This window comes from Heloderma suspectum, chromosome 6 (assembly GCF_057233095.1).
Source record: "Heloderma suspectum isolate Gila_16-S chromosome 6, 16-S_ref, whole genome shotgun sequence".
NCBI classification, from domain to species: domain Eukaryota; kingdom Metazoa; phylum Chordata; class Lepidosauria; order Squamata; family Helodermatidae; genus Heloderma; species Heloderma suspectum.
Genome location: NC_139463.1, coordinates 90,766,461 through 90,788,638, shown reverse-complemented (window position 1 = coordinate 90,788,638; position 22,178 = coordinate 90,766,461). Strand labels below are relative to the sequence as shown.

General features: G+C 44.8%; 1 protein-coding gene across 1 annotated transcript; it reads left to right on the top strand.

The window, feature by feature from the left end:
• Positions 1 to 271: 271 nt before the first annotated feature.
• Positions 272 to 20,195, top strand: LOC146341797 (vomeronasal type-2 receptor 26-like). Its single transcript, XM_084807687.1, has 5 exons — positions 272 to 559; positions 1,591 to 2,451; positions 4,676 to 4,903; positions 8,102 to 8,228; positions 19,294 to 20,195. Exons 1-5 carry the CDS (start codon positions 272 to 274, stop codon positions 20,193 to 20,195), a joined length of 2,406 nt encoding a protein of 801 aa, XP_084663813.1.
• The last annotated feature ends 1,983 nt before the right edge of the window (positions 20,196 to 22,178 follow it).

The window sequence follows — 22,178 nt, the reverse complement described above, 5'->3', positions numbered from 1 at the left end:
CCATCAGTGTTTACAGTGAGAAAATAAAAGATGCTGTATATGGAGACACACAGTCTGCCTTTCAAAGCCAAATTGTGAATGAAGCATCATGCAGGGTCCAGCTGCAGTTCTGATCACTTCAGAGGGAAGTCTAGTTTACTATGGGAGAAGCAGCAGGAATGGTCCACACTAGCCTATAGCGCTTTGCCCAAATTTGATGCACATCCCTACCGTCTGTACATAACAGTATAATAAGACTACTTCTTTATACTGTAATTCTTCCTTCAGTGCAATGACAAAAAACTACCAGCATGCCCTTTCACTGGTATTTGCTGTGAATCAGATCAATAACAACCCTGAGATCTTGCCAAATGTCAGCCTGGGGTTCCGCATCTATGACAATTACTTGAGTGCAAGGATGACGCATCAGAACACCTTGAAGATGCTATCCACTGAAAATAGGATTGTCCCCAATTACAACTGTGTCAGGCAAAATAATCTGTTAGCTGTCATCGGGGGACATGACGCTGAAACCTCTCTTCATATGGCTACTATCTTTGGCATCTACAAGATTCCACAGGTACAGTGAGCATGTGGGTTGTGAATCTGTACAATGCGGCAATATTTCTCTTCCACTGATATTCTCAGGCCTTCCTTACTCCTTTATCCCCTTTTGGAAAAGAGACTGGATAGGGATGGCAAAGAAGTGATCTTTGCAATTGTTGAGATTTTTTGAACACAATATTGAAGCTTGTCTCCTCGCCTTTCTCATGCTTGATTTTGCTCCATTTTCATTTTGCTCAAAGGGGCGAATAGAGCATTTCAAATGGGAAAATGCAGTTTTTCAAAAGGCTGCACAGGGTAAAGTATGAAAATGGACTTTTGGGGGAGAATGTGCATTTTTAAAGTGCACATTCTTTAAGTGTTCATTTTTCAAATGCAAGTTTATGAAATCATGAGACATCCCCCCCCACCTGCCCCTCAAAGACTGTTGCTCATGTTCGTGTTTGCAAATGGGACATGTGCTCATGATTTTTGAACATAAAACAAAATTCTTATATATGCCTAAGACTGGATGGGAAATGGACTGGAATAGGGAACACGTCCTTAGGTTCAAACGTCAAAGGTAGTAGGCAGGATATAAAAAAAAGAAATATATAACGAATTAAAGGGAAGAGGTCTTGCTCAGTTGTCAGCAGTTGAAAAATCCAGACAGAGGAAAACATCCCTCCCCCCTCCCCCGCCACAATGCCTCACTCCTTCGAGGGAGGCTTCACATTCAGAAATAGACATATTCCCCTCTTTTGAAGGCACCCTGTTTAGTCAAAGTGCTGGAATATTTCAGACCAGCTGGTTTGTTGCATATCTGTCCCATATCTGTCCCTGATCGAGATGGTTCATTCATAACAAACCTTTAGCCCATAGCAGGAAGAAAATTTGCTGACAATTTGCAGAGCTTTGAGGTGATTGTTTTGATATTTTTCTTCAACTCTTACAGAGGAGAAAGCCCCTTTTAACATGGAGGACTCACTTTTGAGTAAAGATGCAGAGATTTGCAATGCAAGGCTGTAATCCTAAACCTAAACACAATTACAATTTGTTTGTGCTTAGATTGCCTACAGTATATTAGCTCCAGCAATAAATGTTAAAAAACAGCTCCCTTCCTTCTACCGGATGATCCCCAATGAAGAATATCAGTACACAGGGATTGTCCAATTGCTGCTTCATTTCCAGTGGATTTGGATCGGGATCATTGCATCAGCTGATGATAAAGGAGAACAGTTTCTGCAGACACTGTTACCGATGCTTATCCAACATGGAATCTGTGCAGCTGTCATTGAAAAAACAGTAACCCTATCTGACGTTTTAGAGAACTCAGAAATATTAGAAAACCTTGGTGCCATTTCAATAACCAAATCCAGTATCAAAGTATTTGTTGTAAATGCAGACCCACAAACAATTGCATGCTTGAAATGGCTGATATATATTTATGCAAGATTAAAAGGCATTATGCAGACATCTGTGGGCAAGGTGTGGCTTATGACAGCCCACTGGGACTTCTCAACAGAGACACTTCATAGGGATTTTGATATACATGTCTTCCATGGCACCCTGTCTTTGGCAATTCACTCAAACGAAGTGCTGGGGTTTAGAGAATTCCTGCAGCTCCTACATCCTAACTTGCCAAAAGGAGACGGGTTTCTCAGGATCTTCTGGGAACAGGCTTTCAATTGCTTATTTTCTGATTCAAATGAAGACACTGAGGACTCGAATACTTGTACCAGCCAAGAGAAGCTGGAGAGCCTCCCTGGGACTCTGTTTGAAATGACCATGACTGGCCAGAGCTACAGCATCTACAGCGCAGCCCATGCCATAGCACATGCTTTACAGAAGATGTTCTCATCTACAATCAAACACAACTTGATTGTGGGTAGAGGTAGCCTGGATCCCCCAAATCTGCACCATTGGCAGGTAATGTTTCACATCTGGACTATTCTCTGATCATAGTTAGTTTAATGTATAATAGGTGGTGATTCAAGGAGGACACCAAGAGATCCACATTTTCTCCCTGTATTTCCCTTCCTGAAAACCTTGCATTTCTTCCATACTCCAATAGATGCCTTTTCCTCTTCCACTAGCTGAAGGTACCACGAATGTCTACAAGGCCCTGGCCTGGTTTACAAACCAGATCTGGATGTGCTGAGGAATCATGATGGCAGTGTTCCCAGCCACAATACATGCTTATTCAGCATGCATAAATCATGGCTTGGTCTTGCCACCATGACTCAAGTCTGCCACGAGTACACACTTGGTGTACCCAGACTGGTCATGGAACAAGTCTATGTTGTTCATTCCTTGTGCTTTCCTTTGCCTGCACACTCGTTGGATATATTAGTATGGGGAAATTGGCAAAGTTATGTAAGTTTGCATTAAAATATGAAAAAAGCAAATATAAAAGAAATGTATCCCCCATTGTTAGTATTTGGCCTTCCAAAATTCCTGGAGAGGCTCTTTGGTCCGTCCATGTGTTGGAAGGTCAAATACAGCTGATGGAGAAGAAATTTTGGTTTCTAGTTCAATGAAATTTTCCAAATTTTGCACTTTCAAACCAATACACTAATTGAAACTCAGTTTGTACTTTTCCAAATTTTGCAATGCAGTTCTCTCTTCTTCCTTTTAAGTGTGTAACAGGAGTTCACACCAAATTGTGCACATTCGTTAAAATAATATTTAAAATGCATTTTATTAGAAAGGAAAGGATTGAAAGAATGCATATGTTCTGTAACATGAAATATAAATGCATGTATTATGAGAGAAGTGAACAGAAATGTGCAAATATTCATTCAAGCAAATTCTCGAAGTTCCAAACTTAAGATTGTGGGCAGGGGGAATGAGAAACTGAGAGAAACCAAAATTGACAGCTTGAGCCATTAGTACCAAAGACATGTGGGAGAAACATTTGTCACCCTTCAGCACTGAGGGGCAATTTTGGCATGAAGATCTGCATCTCGGTTTTCTCCAATCTGAGCTAAGTGTTCTGAAGTTATCAGAGCACTATGGGAAGGAGACAACTTAAAGTGGCACCAACATTATTATTGTTATTACTATCATCTAGGGATGTACAAATGTCACTTACCTTTTCGAAGGGTGACATTCGCGGTGGGGGGGAGGCGCTCCATCCCTCCCCCCAAAATTCTGGCTGGGGGGGAGGCACTCTGTCCCTACCCCCCAAAATTCTGGCCAGGGGGGAGGCGCTCCGTCCTTCCCCCCCTGAATCCTGGCCAGCGGGCTCCACAAATGGCGGCGGCCGTTGCCGCTGCCATTTGCGTCCCTGCAGTCAGCTGTGATAGGCTACGTAAATGTTTACGTAGCCTATCACGGCTGATTTAAAAGAAAAAGAAAAAACTGTGTGTATGAATTTGCATATGCGCTTTTTTTTCTCCTTTTAAATCAGCCGTGAAAGACTACGTAAACATTTACGTAGCCTATCACGGTGTTTTTTAAAAATCTAGCCATGATAAGCTACATAAATCTTTATGTAGCCTATCACGTTTTTTTTTTACTGGAAATGGCGGCGGTGGCAGCTGGTCAGAAGACCAGCTGCAGGATCCTCCGCCGCTGCCAGGAAGATTTGCCCAAGGTAACTCCCATCCGGGGGGGGGGGGGGCAGACCATTCTGCCACCGATTTCGGGGGGCCGAATGCGCTGGCATTCGGCCTCCCCAAGATTCATGGTGAAATTCTCTGACATCCCTACTATCATCATCATCACAATCATCATCAATGTGCAAGCAAGCCAATTCATGGAGTACAGAAAGAACCATCCTGGCCCTTCTACACCAAAGCCACTTTGTTAGACTCAGAGTTGGAAGATTTGATTCATTTATTTTGCACAATCAAGTGATAGCTATTGATCAGTTATTGGGAAAAATATAGTTAAAGATCCTTTGCATAAATCATATTTTGAGATCTGTCCATTGTCTGACCGCTGGGGTAGCCATTTGCAATCTAAGACTTTAACTCAAGAAAGAAAACCAAACTCTTCAATGGAATGGAGCTCCTCAATATTAAAATGAAGGATGAACCCCACCCAACCCTTCTCCTTTTCTGTTCTTATTATAAAAATACATATGTACAAATTCACTTTTCATCGCTTAGTAAAACCTGGGTGGTGGTGGTGGTTGTTTCCAATCTAGCTTCACCCTTTCTTGAGGAGCATCTCATTTAACAATAGTGCTGGGGACTTGGTGTCTTTTGATGAGAATGGTGAATTAGCAGCTGGATTTGATATCATCAACTGGGTTACTTTCCCAAACAAATCCTTCCTAAGAGTGAATGTCGGAAGGATGGATTCACAGGCTTTGCTGGGCCAAAGGTTCACCATTAACGAGGAGGCTATCACATGGCACAGTTCATTTAATCAGGTGGGATACATATATACATTGAAGGTGCAAAGCTAAAAGGGAAAGTGTTCCAGTGCCTCTAATCCTGCTGAATGAATCCCATTCAACAGAACTCAGGTCTTTCCCTATCCCCAAAGAGGTAAATTTTGCCCACACCCTTCATTGTCTTATTATAGCTTGACACCATCCAATGTATACACAGAGTGGAAACTTTGATTTTGTGAGAACCTAACCATGCTCCATTATTTCCTTATTATGACCATATAATTTAGTGATGTGTAAAATTAAATGTTTTAAGGCTCCAGGTGTATACACACTTTGGTGTAAGACACATTACACAATGTAATTGAATTGTGAGTAAACATGACCAAGGTCAGGCTGCCAAAGCTATACATCTGACCCATATGGCACTTTTTAAACACAGCGTCTTTAAACACAAAGTTATACATGATTAATCCAGAATAGCAATTGACTCTCTCAAGTACTTGAAGAGCACTATCCTATCACCCCTCAGTCTTCTCTTTTCAAGGCTAAACATGCGCAGTTCTTTCAGTCTCTCTTCACAGGGCTTTGTTTCCAGTCCCCCGATCACCTTTGTTGCCCTCCTCTGAACCCTCTCGAGCTTGTCTTCATCCTTCTTAAAGTGTGGTGCCCAGAACTGTACACAGTACTCCAAATGAGGCCTAACCAGTACTTCCCAGGTTTGATCAGCATTCCCTGCACCTGCTCATCTAAATCATTAATAAAAACAGTTGAAGAGCACTGGGCCCAGGACTGAGCTCTGCGGTACCCTGCTCGTTACCTCTCCCCAGTTTGAGAAGTTCCATTGATAAGCATACATGCCCATTCACATAACATTAGCCTTTATGACAAACGCCGAGCCACCATTTTTATGCAAAATGGCAGCTTAGTGAGGGATCTACAGGGCCAGTTGGGATCTACAGGGCCACAAGCAGTGTGCAACTTGGACTGCCATTAGTTTGCCCATCCCTAATCCAGACTTGATGTAATAAAGGTGTGCCAGCGTGGACAAATATACTTTCCCTCCATAGGCTTTTGGATTAGAACAATTATCTAGATCCATTTCAGTCGGTGTTCAGGCCAGGTTTTTGCATGGAAGTAGCCTTGGTCACTAGGGATGTATGAAACACCTACCTGGCTCTGCGCAGGGGCAAACGCGGTGGGGGGGAGGCGCTCCGTCCCTCCCCCCGGAATCCTTGACGGGGGGGGGAAGCGCTCTCTCTTTCCTCCTGGAATCCAGCCAAGCTCCGGAGCCACCGGCCAGCTCCAGCCGCCCACAGCCGGTCATCCGGCCACTGGGCAGCCCTGCAGGGATGCAAATGGCGGCTGTCATAGCTGCCACCATTTGCGTCCCTGTAGTGAGCTGTGATAGGCTATGTAAATATTTACGTAGCCTATCACGGCAGGGGGAAAAATTCCAGTGTACGGAAATGGCGGTAGCCGCCGCCATTTCCATATGCTAGGGTTCCACCCCCCCACCGTGATAGGCTACGTAAATACTTACGTAGCCTATCACGACGGGGGGGGGAAACCAGCATATGCAAATGGCGGTAGCTGCCGCCATTTGCGTACACTGGGGTTCCCCCCCCTCGCCATGATAGGCTACATAAATACTTACATAGCCTATCATGGCCTCCACAGGGACACAAATGGCATCCCTGCATTAGCTGTGATAGGCTACATAAGTATTTACGTAGCCTATCACGGCTGAAGAGGAGGAAGCGAATGGTGGCCGCAGGACAGGAGCAGATAAGCGCTCGGTTTCACGCACCTTTCACAGGGTGGGGGCAGCAGGGACTTCATCCCACGCGCCTTTCATGGGGGGGCGGGGGCTTTGTTCTGTGACGGATTTTGGGGGCCCCGAATGCACTGGCATTCAGCCTCACCTAGATCCGTCGTCGAATTCTCTGATATCCCTATTGGTCACTCTGATGCACTATGTTGGGAGAAAGACAGGGGGAGGGGGGAGTGTGACCTCCTTGATTCCCCTTCATCTCTCAGTGGCTTTCAATACCATTGGCCATTGTATCCTTCTGGAACAACTTTCTGAGTTTGGAGTGGGGGTACCGCATTGTAGTGGCTTCACACCTACTTGGATGGCTAGCTCCAGACAATGGGGTGGAGATATTGTTTGGGCCTTTGGATTCTCTAGAATGGAGTTCTGCAGTCAATGATATTGTCCCCTAGGCTATTTAACATTCATTTAAATTGGGCTAAGATAATCTTGGGTGGCCTGTGGGGGGCAGGGAGGTGATCTGGTCCACCCCCTGGAATCCTCCCCAGCCAGCTCGGCTCTACGGCAAGTTCACAGAGCCACCAGCCAGGGCCGGCCGATGCCTGACTTCCAGCCACAGCTGGTCTACGGATGCAAATGGCATCTGGCATACATACATGGCGGACGCCATTTGCATCCTTCCCTTTTGCCATGATAGGCTACGTAAATCTTTACGTAGCCTATCACGGCAAAAGGGAGGCATGCTGATGGCTTACCAGATGCCATTTTGCATCTGCACAGGGGAAGCGGATGGACTCGGCTGGACCTGGAGGTGCCAGCTAGGATTCAACCAGGTCACACTTTGCGGGGTGGTGGGGTGGTCCATTCCGCTATGGACTCCGGGGGGAGGTGGATTCTAAGAATCCGGCCTCATTGGAGTCCATGGAGGAATTCTCCACCATCCCTAGTGGAATTGTCTCTTTACAAGGAATAAAAGCCTTGGTGGGAGAAATCCTGTGGCCACTAGACACTGTCCAGAGGGCGATAGGATTTTTTGGTGCCTGGGAACCAAGGTCGGAGCTGGGGCTCCAAATGCGGCTTCCTGAAACCATGCTTCCATGTCCCCTCCCACTCCTAACTGGTGCGGTTCTCCCCATACCGCCTATATCTCCATGCTCAGAAATGGAGCATGGAAATGGGGAAAAGGGATTGTCCCAGTGGCAGGGAGAGGAGTAGACCACAGAAGCTGCATTACACGGCTTCCTATGCCCCATGCCACCTCCTTCCCTCCCACTCCCCGAAGCTGTGGCTAGACAGCAAAAATCAGATGTCAAACCAATAATGCAGGGTGGCCACAACACGGAGGTGAGGACTGCCTCTGTGTTTTGGCCACCCTGCACTGGACTCTCGGCAGCTTCAGGCTTTGGAGGCTGCTGACTTTCTCAGTAGGGTTGCTCTCTAATTTCCTCCTTGTTTATGGATAGGTGCTGCCCATTGCTCTGTGTAATGACAATTGTCATCCAGGTTACAGGAGAGACAAGAAAGAAGGGGAGCCATTTTGTTGCTATGATTGTGTTCCATGTCCAGATGGGAAGATTTCAGATCAGAAGGGTAGGTGGCATAATGTGCTTAGTTATGTATTATACATTCTATAATAGGGCTATGCATGAACCCTTGCTTTGCTTCAGTGCCACTTCGGACCTAATCCACTTCACTTCGGATTCGGATCTGAAGCAAAATTTGGATATCCAGATCATTCAGGTGTGACAGTTTCCCATTGACTTGCATTGGAAAATAGAGACAGCCATAACTTTTTCAGTTTTCATGATAAATACATGAAATCTGGGGACCTGTCAGCCCCCATGGAGTGTATTCTACCTGCCAGATATCGGACAGTTTGGCCTAGTAGTCTTTGTGCTAGGTGCAGGTAAATTTTGATTGTTTAAACAAAACTTCTCGAAGCGAAGAGCTTTAACTATTCACTAGTTTTAAAGAAGTGCATGAAATATGGACAGCAAGCAGCCCCAATATGGGTCATTCAAGCTGCCAAACATCAGAAAGTTTGTCAATGTAGGTTTTGCGCTAGGTGCAGGTAAATCTGATTTTTTCAACATAAACTAAAATCAAGAGCTACAGCTTTTCACTGTTTCCACAAAAGTGAATGAAATTTGGACACCTGTTAGCCCCCATGGAGTTGATCCAACCTGCCAAATTTCAGACAGTTTGGCTATGTAGTCTTTGCACTAGGTGCAGAGAAAATGTGCTGTTCTCTGATAATCCCTTCTGACTTTTGGTTTGAGTTTCTGAGAAGTTAGGTGTTCAAGTGGTGATTAGGATGAGATCACTATCCCTAATCTCTGTTGTAGGTTTCTTTGAATTGCAAATAATCCCTCCCCCATTTCCTATTCAGCTTCACAGTGGATGACCTCAGGCTGTCTTTGGCTGAATGGAATACAATTACCTGGGAAAACAGTCTGGCAGGCAGGCTGTGCTCTGTTTTCCACGCAAACTCTCCAAGAAAAGAGCTGTAACATTTATCTTGTTGCCCAGAAATGCATGAAATCTGGGCAGTGGGCAGCCCCAATGCCAGTACCCTGAAAATGCCTCATATTGGGCTTGCTTTATCAAACAGTATTTGTTGCTGTTCAGTTGTTCAGTCGTGTCCGACTCTTCGTGACCCCATGGACCATAGCACACCAGGCCTTCCTGTCCTCCACTCACTCCCGGAGTGTGCTCAAGTTCATATTCATTGCATCAGTGACTCTATCTAGCCATCTCATCCTCTGCCATCCCCTTCTCCTTTTGCCTTCAACCCTTCCCAGCATCAGGGTCTTTTCCAGGGAGTTTTCTCTTTGCATTTGGTGGCCAAAATATTTGAGCTTCAGCTTCAGTATCTGTCCTTCCAATGAGCACTCAGGGTTGATTTCCTTTAGGATGGACGGATTTGACCTCCTTGCAGTCCAGGGGACTCATAAGAGTCTTCTCCAGCACCACAGTTCAAAAGCATAAATTCTTTGGGGCTCAGCCTTCCTTAGAGTCCAGCTCTCACAGCCATATGTTACTACTGGGAAAACCATAGCTTTGATTAAGCGGACCTCTGTTGGCAAGGTGATGTTTCTGCTTCTTACTATGCTGTCTAGGTTTGCCATAGCTTCCCTCCCAAAGAGCAAGCGTCTTTTAATTTCATGGCTACAGTCACCGTCTGCGGTGATATTAGAGCCCAAGAAAATAAAATCTGTCACTGTTTCCATTTCTTCCCCTTTTATATGCCAGGAAGTGATGGGGCCATATGCCATGATCTTCGTTTTTTTAATGTTGAGTTTCAAACCAGCTTTTGCACTCTCCACTTTCACCCTCAGCAAGAGGCTCTTTAGATCCTCTTCGCTTTCTGCCATTAGGGTGGTATCATCTACATATCTGAGACTGTTGGTAATTCTCTCAGCAATCTTAATTCCGACCTCTGTAGGGATGTCAGAGAATTTTGCCATGAATCTCGGGGAGGCCGAATGCCAGTGCATTCGGCCCCCCAAAATCGGTGGTGAAACGGTCTGCCCCCCCCCGCCGCCCCACCCCGGGACGGGACTTACCTTGGGCGAATCTCCCTGGCGGCGGTGGCTCCAGCGGCGGTTCGGCAGAGGTTCAGCAGTGGCGGCTTGTGCGGACGATCTTCTGACCAGCTGCCACCACCGCCATTTCCAAGTTTAAAAACAACAACAGCAACAACAGCAACAACAACAGCGTGATAGGCTACGTGAAGATTTACGTAGCCTGTCACGGCTGAGTTAAAAAAAAAAACACGAGTACGCAAATGTGTTCCTTATTTTGGCACATCTAGTCTACGTAAAAATTTATGTAGACTACAGCAAAAATAAGGGGAACACAAATAGCATAGCATCTATGCTATTTGCTTTCCCCTTATTTTCGCTGTAGTCTACATAAATGTTTACATAGACTTGTTGTTGTTCAGTCGTTCAGTCGTGTCCGACTCTTCGTGACCCCATGGACCATAGCACGCCAGGCCTTCCTGTCCTGCGCTCTCTCCCGGAGCGTGCTCAAGTTCATATTCATTGCATCCGTGATGCTATCTAGCCATCTCATCCTCTGCCGTCCCCTTCTCCTTTTGCCTTCAGTCTTTCCCAGCATCAGGGTCTTTTCCAGGGAGTTTTCTCTTCGCATTAGGTGGCCAAAATATTGGAGCTTCAGCTTCAGTATCTGTCCTTCCAATGAGCACTCAGGGTTGATTTCCTTTAGGATGGACTGATTTGACCTCCTTGCAGTCCAGGGGACTCGAAGGAGTCTTCTCCAGCACCACAGTTCGAAAGCATCAATTCTTCGGCGCTCAGCCTTCCTTATAGTCCAGCTCTCACAGCCATACATTACTACTGGGAAAACCATAGCTTTGATTAGATGGACCTTTGTCGGCAAGGTGATGTCTCTGCTTCTTACTATGCTGTCTAGGTTGGCCATAGCTTTCCTCCCAAGGAGCAAGCGTCTTTTAATTTCATGGCTACAGTCACCGTCTGCGGTGATCTTGGAGCCCAAGAAAATAAAATCTGTCACTGTTTCCATTTCTTCCCCTTTTATATGCCAGGAAGTGATGGGGCCATATGCCATGATCTTCGTTTTTTTAATGTTGAGTTTCAAACCAGCTTTTGCACTCTCCACTTTCACCCTCAGCAAGAGGCTCTTTAGATCCTCTTCGCTTTCTGCCATTAGGGTGGTATCATCTACATATCTGAGACTGTTGGTAATTCTCTCAGCAATCTTAATTCCGACCTCTGTAGGGATGTCAGAGAATTTTGCCATGAATCTCGGGGAGGCCGAATGCCAGTGCATTCGGCCCCCCAAAATCGGTGGTGAAACGGTCTGCCCCCCCCCGCCCCACCCCGGGACGGGACTTACCTTGGGCGAATCTCCCTGGCGGCGGTGGCTCCAGCGGCGGTTCGGCAGAGGTTCAGCGGTGGCGGCTTGTGCGGACGATCTTCTGACCAGCTGCCACCACCGCCATTTCCAAGTTTAAAAACAACAACAGCAACAACAGCAACAACAACAACGTGATAGGCTACGTGAAGATTTACGTAGCCTGTCACGGCTGAGTTAAAAAAAAAAAAAAAAAACCACGAGTACGCAAATGTGTTCCTTATTTTGGCACATCTAGTCTACGTAAAAATTTATGTAGACTACAGCAAAAATAAGGGGAACACAAATAGCATAGCATCTATGCTATTTGCTTTCCCCTTATTTTCGCTGTAGTCTACATAAATGTTTACATAGACTTGTTGTTGTTCAGTCGTTCAGTCGTGTCCGACTCTTCGTGACCCCATGGACCATAGCACGCCAGGCCTTCCTGTCCTGCGCTCTCTCCCGGAGCGTGCTCAAGTTCATATTCATTGCATCCGTGATGCTATCTAGCCATCTCATCCTCTGCCGTCCCCTTCTCCTTTTGCCTTCAGTCTTTCCCAGCATCAGGGTCTTTTCCAGGGAGTTTTCTCTTCGCATTAGGTGGCCAAAATATTGGAGCTTCAGCTTCAGTATCTGTCCTTCCAATGAGCACTCAGGGTTGATTTCCTTTAGGATGGACTGATTTGACCTCCTTGCAGTCCAGGGGACTCGAAGGAGTCTTCTCCAGCACCACAGTTCGAAAGCATCAATTCTTCGGCGCTCAGCCTTCCTTATAGTCCAGCTCTCACAGCCATACATTACTACTGGGAAAACCATAGCTTTGATTAGATGGACCTTTGTCGGCAAGGTGATGTCTCTGCTTCTTACTATGCTGTCTAGGTTGGCCATAGCTTTCCTCCCAAGGAGCAAGCGTCTTTTAATTTCATGGCTACAGTCACCGTCTGCGGTGATCTTGGAGCCCAAGAAAGTAAAATCTGTCACTGCTTCCATTTCTTCCCCTTCTATATGCCAGGAAGTGATAGGGCCAGATGACATGATCTTCGTTTTTTTAATGTTGAGTTTCAAACCAGCTTTTGCACTCTCCTCTTTCACCCTCAACAAGAGGCTCTTGAGATCCTCTTCGCTTTCTGCCATTAGGGTGGTATCATCTGCATATCGGAGGTTGCTGATAATTCTCCCGGCAATCTTAATTCCGACCTGTGATTCATCCAACCCGGCATTTCTCATGATGTACTCTGCATATAAGTTAAATAAGCAGGGCGACAATATGCAGCCTTGTCGTACTCCTTTCCCAATTTTGAACCAATCGGTTGTTCCATGTCTGGTTCTGACTGTTGCTTCTTGACCCTCGTACAGGTTTCTCAGGAGACAGGTAAGGTGGTCTGGTACTCCCATCACTTTCAGAATTTGCCACAGTTTGTTGTGATCCACACAATCAAAGGCTTTAGCGTAGGCAATGAAGCAGAAATAGACGATTTTCTGGAATTCTCTTACTTTCTCCATGATGCAGCGAATGTTGGCAATTTGATCTCTAGTTCCTCTGCCTCTTCTAAACCCAGCTTGTACTTCCGGTAGTTCTCGGTTCGCATACTGCTGAAGCCTAGCTTGTAGGATTTTGAGCATCACCTTGCTGGCATGTGAAATGAGCGCAATTGTGCGGTAGTTTGAACACTCTTTGGCGTTGCCCTTTTTTGGAATTGGAATGTAAACTGACCTTTTCCAGTCTTGTGGCCACTGTTGAGTGTTCCAGATTTGTTGGCATATTGAATGCAGCACTTTAACAGCATCATCTTTTAGGATTTTAAATAGCTCGGCTGGAATACTGTCATCTCCGCTAGCTTTGTTGTTACTAATGCTTCCTAAGGCCCACTTGACTTCACTCTCTAGGATGTCCGGCTCAAGTTCAGTGACCGCACTATCATGGCTATCAGGGACATTCAGATCTTTCCTGTATAGTTCTTCTGTGTATTCTTGCCACCTCTTCTTCATCTCATCTGCTTCTGTTAGGTCCCTGCCTTCTTGGTCCTTGATCATGCCCGTCTTTGCACAAAACGTTCCCTTGAGATCTCCAAATTTCTTGAAGAGATCTCTAGTCTTTCCCATTCTGTTGTTTTCCTCGATTTCTTTGCATTGTTCATTTCAGAAGGCCTTCTTGTCTCTCCTTGCTATTCTCTGGAACTCTGCATTCAGTTGGATATATCTTCCCCTTTCTCCCTTGCTTTTCACTTCCCTTCCTTCCTCAGCTACTTGTAAAACCTCATCAGTTAACCACTTTGCTTTCTTGCATTTCTTTTTCTTTTGGATGGATTTAGTTTCTGTCTCCTGAACAATGTTACAGAGCTCCGTCCATAGTTCCTCAGGCACTCTATCATGTCTAATCCTGAAATCTATTCCTCACCTCCACTGAATATTCATTAGGGATATGATTTAGGTCATACCTGAATGGTTTAGTGGTTTTCCCTATGTTCTTCAATTTAAGCTGAAATTTTGCAACCAGAAGCTCATGATCTGAGACACAGTCAGCTCCAGGTCTTGCTTTTACTGACTGTATGGAGCTTCTCCATCTTTGGCTGCAAAGGACGTAATCAATCTGATTTCGATGTTGACCATCTGGTGATGTCCATGTGTAGAGTCGCCTCTTGTGCTGTTAGAAAAGAGTGTTTGCTATGATCAGCGTGTTCTCTTGACAAAACTCTATTAGCCTTTGTCCTGCTTCATTTTGTACACCAAGGCCATGCTTGCCTGTTATCCCGGTGATTTCTTGACTTCCTACTTTAGCATTCTAATCCCCTATGATGAAAAGGACATCTTTTTTTGGTGTTAGTTCTAGAAGGTGTTGTAGGTCTTCATTGAACCGATCAACCTCACCTTCATCGGCCTCAGTGGTTGGGACATAGACTTGAATTACTGTGATGCTGAATGGTTTGCCTTGGATTCGTACTGAGATAATTCTGTCATTTTTGAGGTTGTACCCCAGTACTGCTTTTCCCACCCTTTTATTGACTATGAGTGTTACTCCATTTCTTCTAAGGGGTTCTTGCCCACAGTAGTAGATACAATGGTCAGCTGAATTAAATTTGCCCTTGCCTGTCCATTTGAGTTCGCTGATTCCCAAGATGTCGATGTTCAATCTTGCCATCTCATGTTTGACCACCTCCAGCTTACCTTGATTCATTGGTCTTACATTCCAGGTTCCTAAACAATATAGTTCTTTGCAGCATTGGACTTTCCTTTCACCACCAGACACATCCACAGCTGAGTGTCCTTTCAGCTTTGGCCCAGCCACTTCACTCTTTCTGGCTCTACTTGGCAATTCCCTCTGCTCTTCCCCAGTAGTATATTGGACACCTTCCGACCTGAGGGGCTCATCTTCCGGAGTCATATCTTTTAGCCTTGTAATACGTTCCATGGGGTTTTCTTGGCAAGAACACTGGAGTGGGTTGCCATTTCCTTCTCCAGTGGACCACATTTTGTCAGAACTCTTTGCCATGACCTGTCCGTCTTGGGTGGCCCTGCATGGCATATCTTATGGCTTCACTGAGTTACGCAAGCCCCTTCGCCATAACAAGGCAGTGATCCATGAAGTTGGTCATACAGTATGGTATTCTTTAAATAATAAATGTTCTCTGTGTGTGTAGTGCTTTGCCCACTGTATTTTGAAATGTGGATATGTGTAGTGCTTTGCTTGACCACAACACAAGCACACACAGAGAGACACAAAAGAGGAAAAGAAAAGCAAATACAGAAATACGTATAAGTAAAGAAAAGGCTTTTGAAAAAAGATTTTTTTTATTTTAGGGAAAAGATATAGAGTTCAAAAGGGGGATGGAAGGAATTCAGGAATTGAGAAAGTCGGGGTGACAGACAAAAACAAGGAAAGCACACGCGTACACACACACACGCGCACACACAGATAGATAGATAGATAGATAGATAGATAGATAGATAGATAGATAGATAGAAAGATAGATGGAAAACTGTGGTTAAAAAGTTGAATTGAGAATGGTGGGGGGGCAAGGAAAGAAGGAAACTAAACTACTGAAGTACTGTTTTGGTTTGGTTTTTCATATAGAATATCTAGAAAATAAAGAATGGTAATAGTAGACTTGAAAAGGGCTGGGTGGGAAAGTATAATAAGAATAAAGGTGCAGGACAGAACACACACACACCACAGATCTAGCCAACGAACTAACCAATTCTTTCTAACAGCTCTCTCCAGTAACCACCACCTAACAGATCTCTTTCTTGCTATGAAACAAACTCAGGCTTTCTACAATATATACAGTATACCCCCTCCACCTCCAACACTGTCACTGATTGGAGACAGCTAGGTTAAGTTCAGCCCTAATTTGGCAACTAGAGTTGCCATTCGGCAAAGCTCACTCCCTCATCCTCATCCTCCCCACCTCCCTGATCTTTCACAAGTTGATACATTTTAGAGACAGGCTGTCTAGGCTTCAGAAGGGATCAGAATAGCTCTGAATTTCTGAGGTGGACTGAAGTGCTTTGGCAATGACCCGCCTTCCTTTTGAGCACCTTGGTACTGTTCTGATCACTTCGGATCTCACTGAGGCACCTGCGAAGCACCCCAATTCGCTTCGGTATTTGGATTCGGCATCAAAGCAATGCAGAGACCTTTTTTATTTTTGGTTTGCTATATCACCAGGCATTTCACATCTCAAAAACACACCAGGGAAAATAACAATTGAAGCATCACACATATTCATACAATGTTACACTTATACAACAGATAAATGTCCTTTTACAAAAATTAAATACTGTCTTCCTTCTAAGAGAAGGAAACATTTATCACGTTATACTGGTAAATGTTGAAAACAACACTCATGACACAATCACTCCCAACACTTACTGGTACTGTAGATCTCAAGGTCAAAGAAGTGCTTGTCTTCCCTGTGTCCATTACAGGGAAGGACAACTCTTGTTAAGTATGTTGGTAGATGTCCAAGAAAAGCCCTCTGGCTCAAATGTTCCTATTATATCTTGGTAAATCTCAAGAACCACTATGTGTCTTCATTAAGTGACCCAGTTTCAAATGTAAGCATAGGGCCCTAGGTGTGGAGCACATGCTTTGCATGCCAAAGGTCCCAGCTTCAATCCTTAACTGAAACCAGTTATTTGTCAGGTATGATGGGATTTCTTCAACCAGGGAGGAGGGCTGAGAAGGTAATCTAGCTCCCAAGCACCACAGGACTCGGTCCTGCAGATGAGCCAGTGGCTCCCACGTTACTTGCACCACTGAGGCTTCCTGCTCAGCTGAACCATAGGCATCTCTATCTTGGACCAGCAGCCCAGGTTCCTCTGGAGTTGGGAGACAACAGAGGCAGCTTCTCTTCCATTGGATGACACAGGAACTGCCATCCTAGTAAAATCTCAGGAACCAACAAGTGCCTTTACTAAATCACCCAGCTTCAAAGTTACCTTCTAATGTAACTATCAATATCAGAAATGCAAAAAGGATCTGAACTGTGAGGAGATGGGGGAAGGGCAAAAGGTCAGTGGCAGAGCATATGCTTTGCATGAAGAAGGTCTGAGCTTCCGTCCCTGACTGCAGCAGCCCACGTGGCCAGTATACTGGGATCTCTTCATCCTAGGAGGAGGGCTGACAAGTGAAGGTAGCTGTCAAGCACCACGGAGTCAGTCCTGCAGATCAGGCTCCCATGTTCCCTGCACCACTCAGTCTTGCGCCCCACCTCGCCCGGCGAAAATTCAGGCTGGTGGGGAGGCGCCCCATCTCTCGCTGGTGAAATTCAGGCCGGGTAGAAGCGCCCTGTCTACCCGGCCGTGAAAAAAAAGTAAAAAACAAAACAAAAACACACACACCCGTGATAGGCTACGTAACGATTTACGTAGCCTATCACGGCTAGATTTCCAAAGTCAGCCGTGATAGGCTATGTAAATCATCACGTAGCCTATCATGGGTGACTTTGAAAAAAAAAAAAAAGCGAGTACGCAAATGGCGGCTCCCATGGGGACTGCCATTTGCGTTCCTTATTTTGACACGTCTAGTCTACATAAAGATTTACGTAGACTACGGCGAAAATAAGGGCAACGCAAATAGAATTCCCTTATTTTCGCCGTAGTAAATGTTTACGTAGACTAGACGTGCCAAAATAAGGAACGGAAATGGCCACGCCCATGGGCCGCCGCCATTTGCGTACGCGCTTTTTTTTTTTTTTCAAAGTCACCTGTGATAGGCTATGTGACAATTTACGTAGCCTATCACAGCTGACTTTGGAAATCTAGCTGTGATAGTCTACGTAAATCGTTACGTAGCCTATCACAGGTGTGTTTTTTTTTTCCTTTACTTTTTTTTTTTGCAATGGCGGCGGCAGCAGCCGGTCAGGAGACCAGCCGCTGCCCCCGCTGAACCGCTGCCGAACTGCTGCCAGGACCCGCTGCCGAGAGGGACATTCGGCCACGGTAAGTCCCATCCCGGGGGGGGGGGCTGGTGGAGAATTTCCCCACCAATTTCGGGGGGCCGAATGCGTTGGCATTTGGCCTCCCAAAGATTCGGGGAGAAATTCTCCGCCATCCCTACATAGGGATGTACGGACTGTGTAAAATCCTCTCAGTCTGTGTTTCACAGATTGTCAGGTGCCTTTTTTTCCATCGTCTGCTCACAGATGGATGCAAATGGATTTTTTTTTTCAGCATGTGGAAAAATATGTAAATGATTAATTACATAAGTATTTATGTAATTTACCTTAGTACGTAACATTTAACATATTGTCCCTCATTCCATTCAACTTTTCCTCAGCAGAAACCTATGTATTGTCCTGTGAATTTAGATGCATAAATTTTGGGAAAGTAAGAACATCAGAAGAGCCATGCTGGATCAGACCAAGGGTCCATCTAGTCCAGCATTCTGTTCACACAGTGGCCAACCAGCTGATGACCAGGGACCCACAAGCAGAGCATGTGTGAAAGCAAAAAACTCATCTGAAAGTCCTCGGACGCCAGGCACCCTGAGGGGGTAACTCCACAGAGGATTCTGCTTGTCAAATTCTAAGAAATCCAAGCTCATTTTAGTCTGTTTCGAATGTATGTATGTATGTTGTATGTAGGGATGTTGGAGAATTCCGCCATGGACTCCAATGAGGCTGGATTCTTTAGAATCCGGCCCCCCAGAGTCCATGGCAGAATGGACTACTCCCCCTGCCACCCCCTGAAATCCCCCCCAGAACAGACCTACCTACCTACCTGGCAGCAGCAGATGCGGTGGTGGTGGCTCCAGGTCATCATCCGGCCTCTGCCGGGCTGCTGCAGCCGCAAATGGCAGCTGTTGTAGTAGCTGCCATTTGCATCAGCAGCGCGGCAGCAGCGGCTAGAAGTCCAGGTACGGCCGGCCCTGGCCAGCTGTGCTCCACAGCTTTGCTGCAGAGCTGGCCAGGGAGGATTCTGTGGGGGAGGGACGGATCACCTCCCCCCCCAGTAGATGCCCCAGACCAGAACCGGGTAAGTGATCCGCTCACCCCTAGGTATGTAAGAGATAAAATGATGGTGTGGATGAAAAAATAGCAGGCAGTGACATTCACTATCCTCAGTAATCCACTATTTTTCACTAACTTATATTTATTTCTCCTCCTTTCTCTTGTCCAGTGGCCCCAGTATGTGTGTTTGAAGTAGAGACACAGATCAAAAGCATTGCAATTTATGAGCAGAATGGCAGATTTTGGAAATGGCTCAGTTCACTCAACTGAATTATTTAAAAGAAAGATGATTATACTGTATTGCAATCTGTTTGATTTTTCAGACATGAATGACTGTTTCCAGTGTGCAGAAGATCAATTTCCAAGCAAGAGCAGAGATCAATGTCTTGCCAAGGTCATAATTTTTCTCTCCTTCATAGAGCCTTTGGGGATTACTTTAGTTTTTGCAACTCTATCTTTTGCAGTAGTCACGCTTTTGGTGCTAGGGATTTTCATCAAGAACCTCAACACTCCCATCGTCAGAGCCAATAATCGAGACCTCACCTACTGTCTGCTCATTTCCTTATTGCTCTGCTTCCTCTGCTCCTTCTTATTCATTGGCCGACCTCACAGAGTAACCTGCTGTTTACGACAAATTGCTTTTGGCATCGTGTTCTCAGTGGCTGTATCTTGCATATTGGCAAAAACCATCACAGTGGTTCTGGCTTTCATGGCTACCAAGCCAGGATCCAGGATGAGGAAATGGGTGGGTAAAAGACTAGCAAACTCTGTTCTTCTTAGTTGCTCCTTTATTCAAGCTACTATTTGTGCTATGTGGCTATGTGTTACTCCTCCATTCCCACATTTTGATCTGCATTCTCTGCCTGAAGAAATCATTCTGGAATGCAAGGAAGGGTCAGACACGATGTTTTATTGTGTTTTGGGCTACCTGGGATTTCTGGCCATTGTCAGCTTCACGGTGGCTTTCCTGGGCAGGAAGTTGCCAGATAGTTTCAATGAAGCCAAGTTTATCACTTTCAGCATGTTGGTGTTTTGCAGTGTTTGGTTGTCCTTCATTCCATCTTACCTGAGCACCACAGGAAAATATATGGTTGCTGTTGAGATCTTCTCCATTTTGGCCTCTGGTGCTGGCTTATTAGGTTGTATCTTTTTTCCTAAGTGCTACATAATTATCCTGAGGCCTGGATTGAACAGCAAGCACCAACTAATAAGAAAACGTATTTAAGTGGTTGTTTACTTTTATATTCTTTAAGAGATTGTTTGTTTTTAAATTATTCTTCAATTGTTGTCTTCATCTGGAAATAATCCAAAGAAATATATTTACAGAACCTTCTGTCTTTAACAGCCTGTTCTTCCAGTACAGTCAATGATATTGTTTCCTTCAACTTTATTGAGGCTGACACAATAGTTAACCTTATTCTTCAGTTCTCTTATGGATGGCAGGATGGGAAAGTGGCCTTGGAGTAACTTTCTCTGTAATGTTGTGGTGATGGCTGAGTCTTTTAGCTTCTTTGAATGTGCTAATAAGGCCATAATGGTTCAGAGTTAACTGGTGCTTTGCTGAGTCTTCCATTTTCAGCATTTCTTGATGGTTGGGTGGGGGCAAAACAAAAATTCTGGCAGAAGAGTCTGGGAGAGGTGAGAATTTTGGATAATTTCTTCTTGAGGAGGGAGATAGGGTCTCCACATACTTTGTCTGTGTGTGTGTGTGTGTGTGTGTGTGTGTGTGTAGACGATCCTGGGGGGGTCTTCTGTCTATTTTTTTTAAGCACCCCTATAGGAGCCCAGAAGTCGGACTCTTCTCCAGCTGGGTGTTCTTCCTGAATGCCTATTGGAGACAGCAAGTCCACAGTCCCCTCGGATTTCAGAAAGAACTGTCCAGCTGGAATCGCCTACACTTCAAAAGGTATGTGGAAAGCCTGTCTCCATCCACAAGGAGAAAATGCCCTGGAATTCTCCCTCCCTGCAAAAGAGGCAGGAAAAATAATGCCTCTTTTGCAGGGAGAGAAGAAGTTCCAAAAAATACAGGACAGTATTCAGCACCACACTAGTGTCAACAGAACAGTTTGTGGTTTTATTTTTTTCAGCCAAGGATGTCTGCTAGAATATATTCGCCCTATATGTGTGTTTGTCAGCAGTCACAGGAAAGAGACACCTGTTTTATGATTTCACTATCTGAGTGCCTATTAATAATAATAATATGTAAAAATAATAAATTACAACTTTTATCTACTATAACCCAAAGCAAAAAACAAAACAAAGAACCTTCAGTGCTTATGGCTGATAAATGATATAAATTGGGGAAGCATTTAAGTATGGCATATTTTTACAGATTTTAGGAGTGTTTTGCTATTACATTTCAACTGCAGCCCCTGAGGAAGGCAAGTCCTTCCTGAATTGTGTTGGAATTTTTTAAAAAAAAACATTTTAGGCACCTGAGAATAACTTCTCTTCACAGTGCCTTCGCTTCTTGCTGTTTCCTTCAGCCTTTTATGTAAAAATCTTTGGAAATGAATGGCAGTCACTTTGTGGAGCATTGGGAATCTTTAGTCACCCACCGGAGTTGAGGGTGAAGAGTCAATTGTGAGATACTCAGAATGTCATTAATGATAGACCAAGCTGGAGAGTGGTTCATGCCTCTCCAATATGGTATAATGTATAAATAAATAGATTCAAGACCCTTGTAACCAATACTCCTGTGATGTTTACAGAGTTGTGTTTGAATTACTTATCATGTTTCCTAAGAGACATACAGAATATTGATTTATATGTATAAACATTTTGGACTAAAATGCCCAAATTAACTTTTGTGGATCTCCCCTTAATGTGGGAATGCTTACATAATACCTAGATTCAATAAATGGAATGAGTTCTTCCATTCATTGAAAGGCTTTTATTGGACTGGAGTTATCTGCAATTGAAAGGGGTGGGGTAATTTTCTCCAGTCCTACTGGACTTTATAATCCCTACCAACCACCTTTACTTCTGATCCAGAGGTCCTGGTTCAGGGGCACAGGAGGGTGAAGGGTGAATCTTCAAAAATCACCTCTTTTTTCCATTAGTGGAGACGTCCACTAGATGAAAAATCCTTCAATATCTGGAGCCTCTTTTCCCTTCTGATGTGGTCCTATTGATGATGGTAGCCTGAAAGCAGCACAATATATTAGGGATTGCATCCAGTGTTGCCTTTCTGCAAACGGAAGGACAC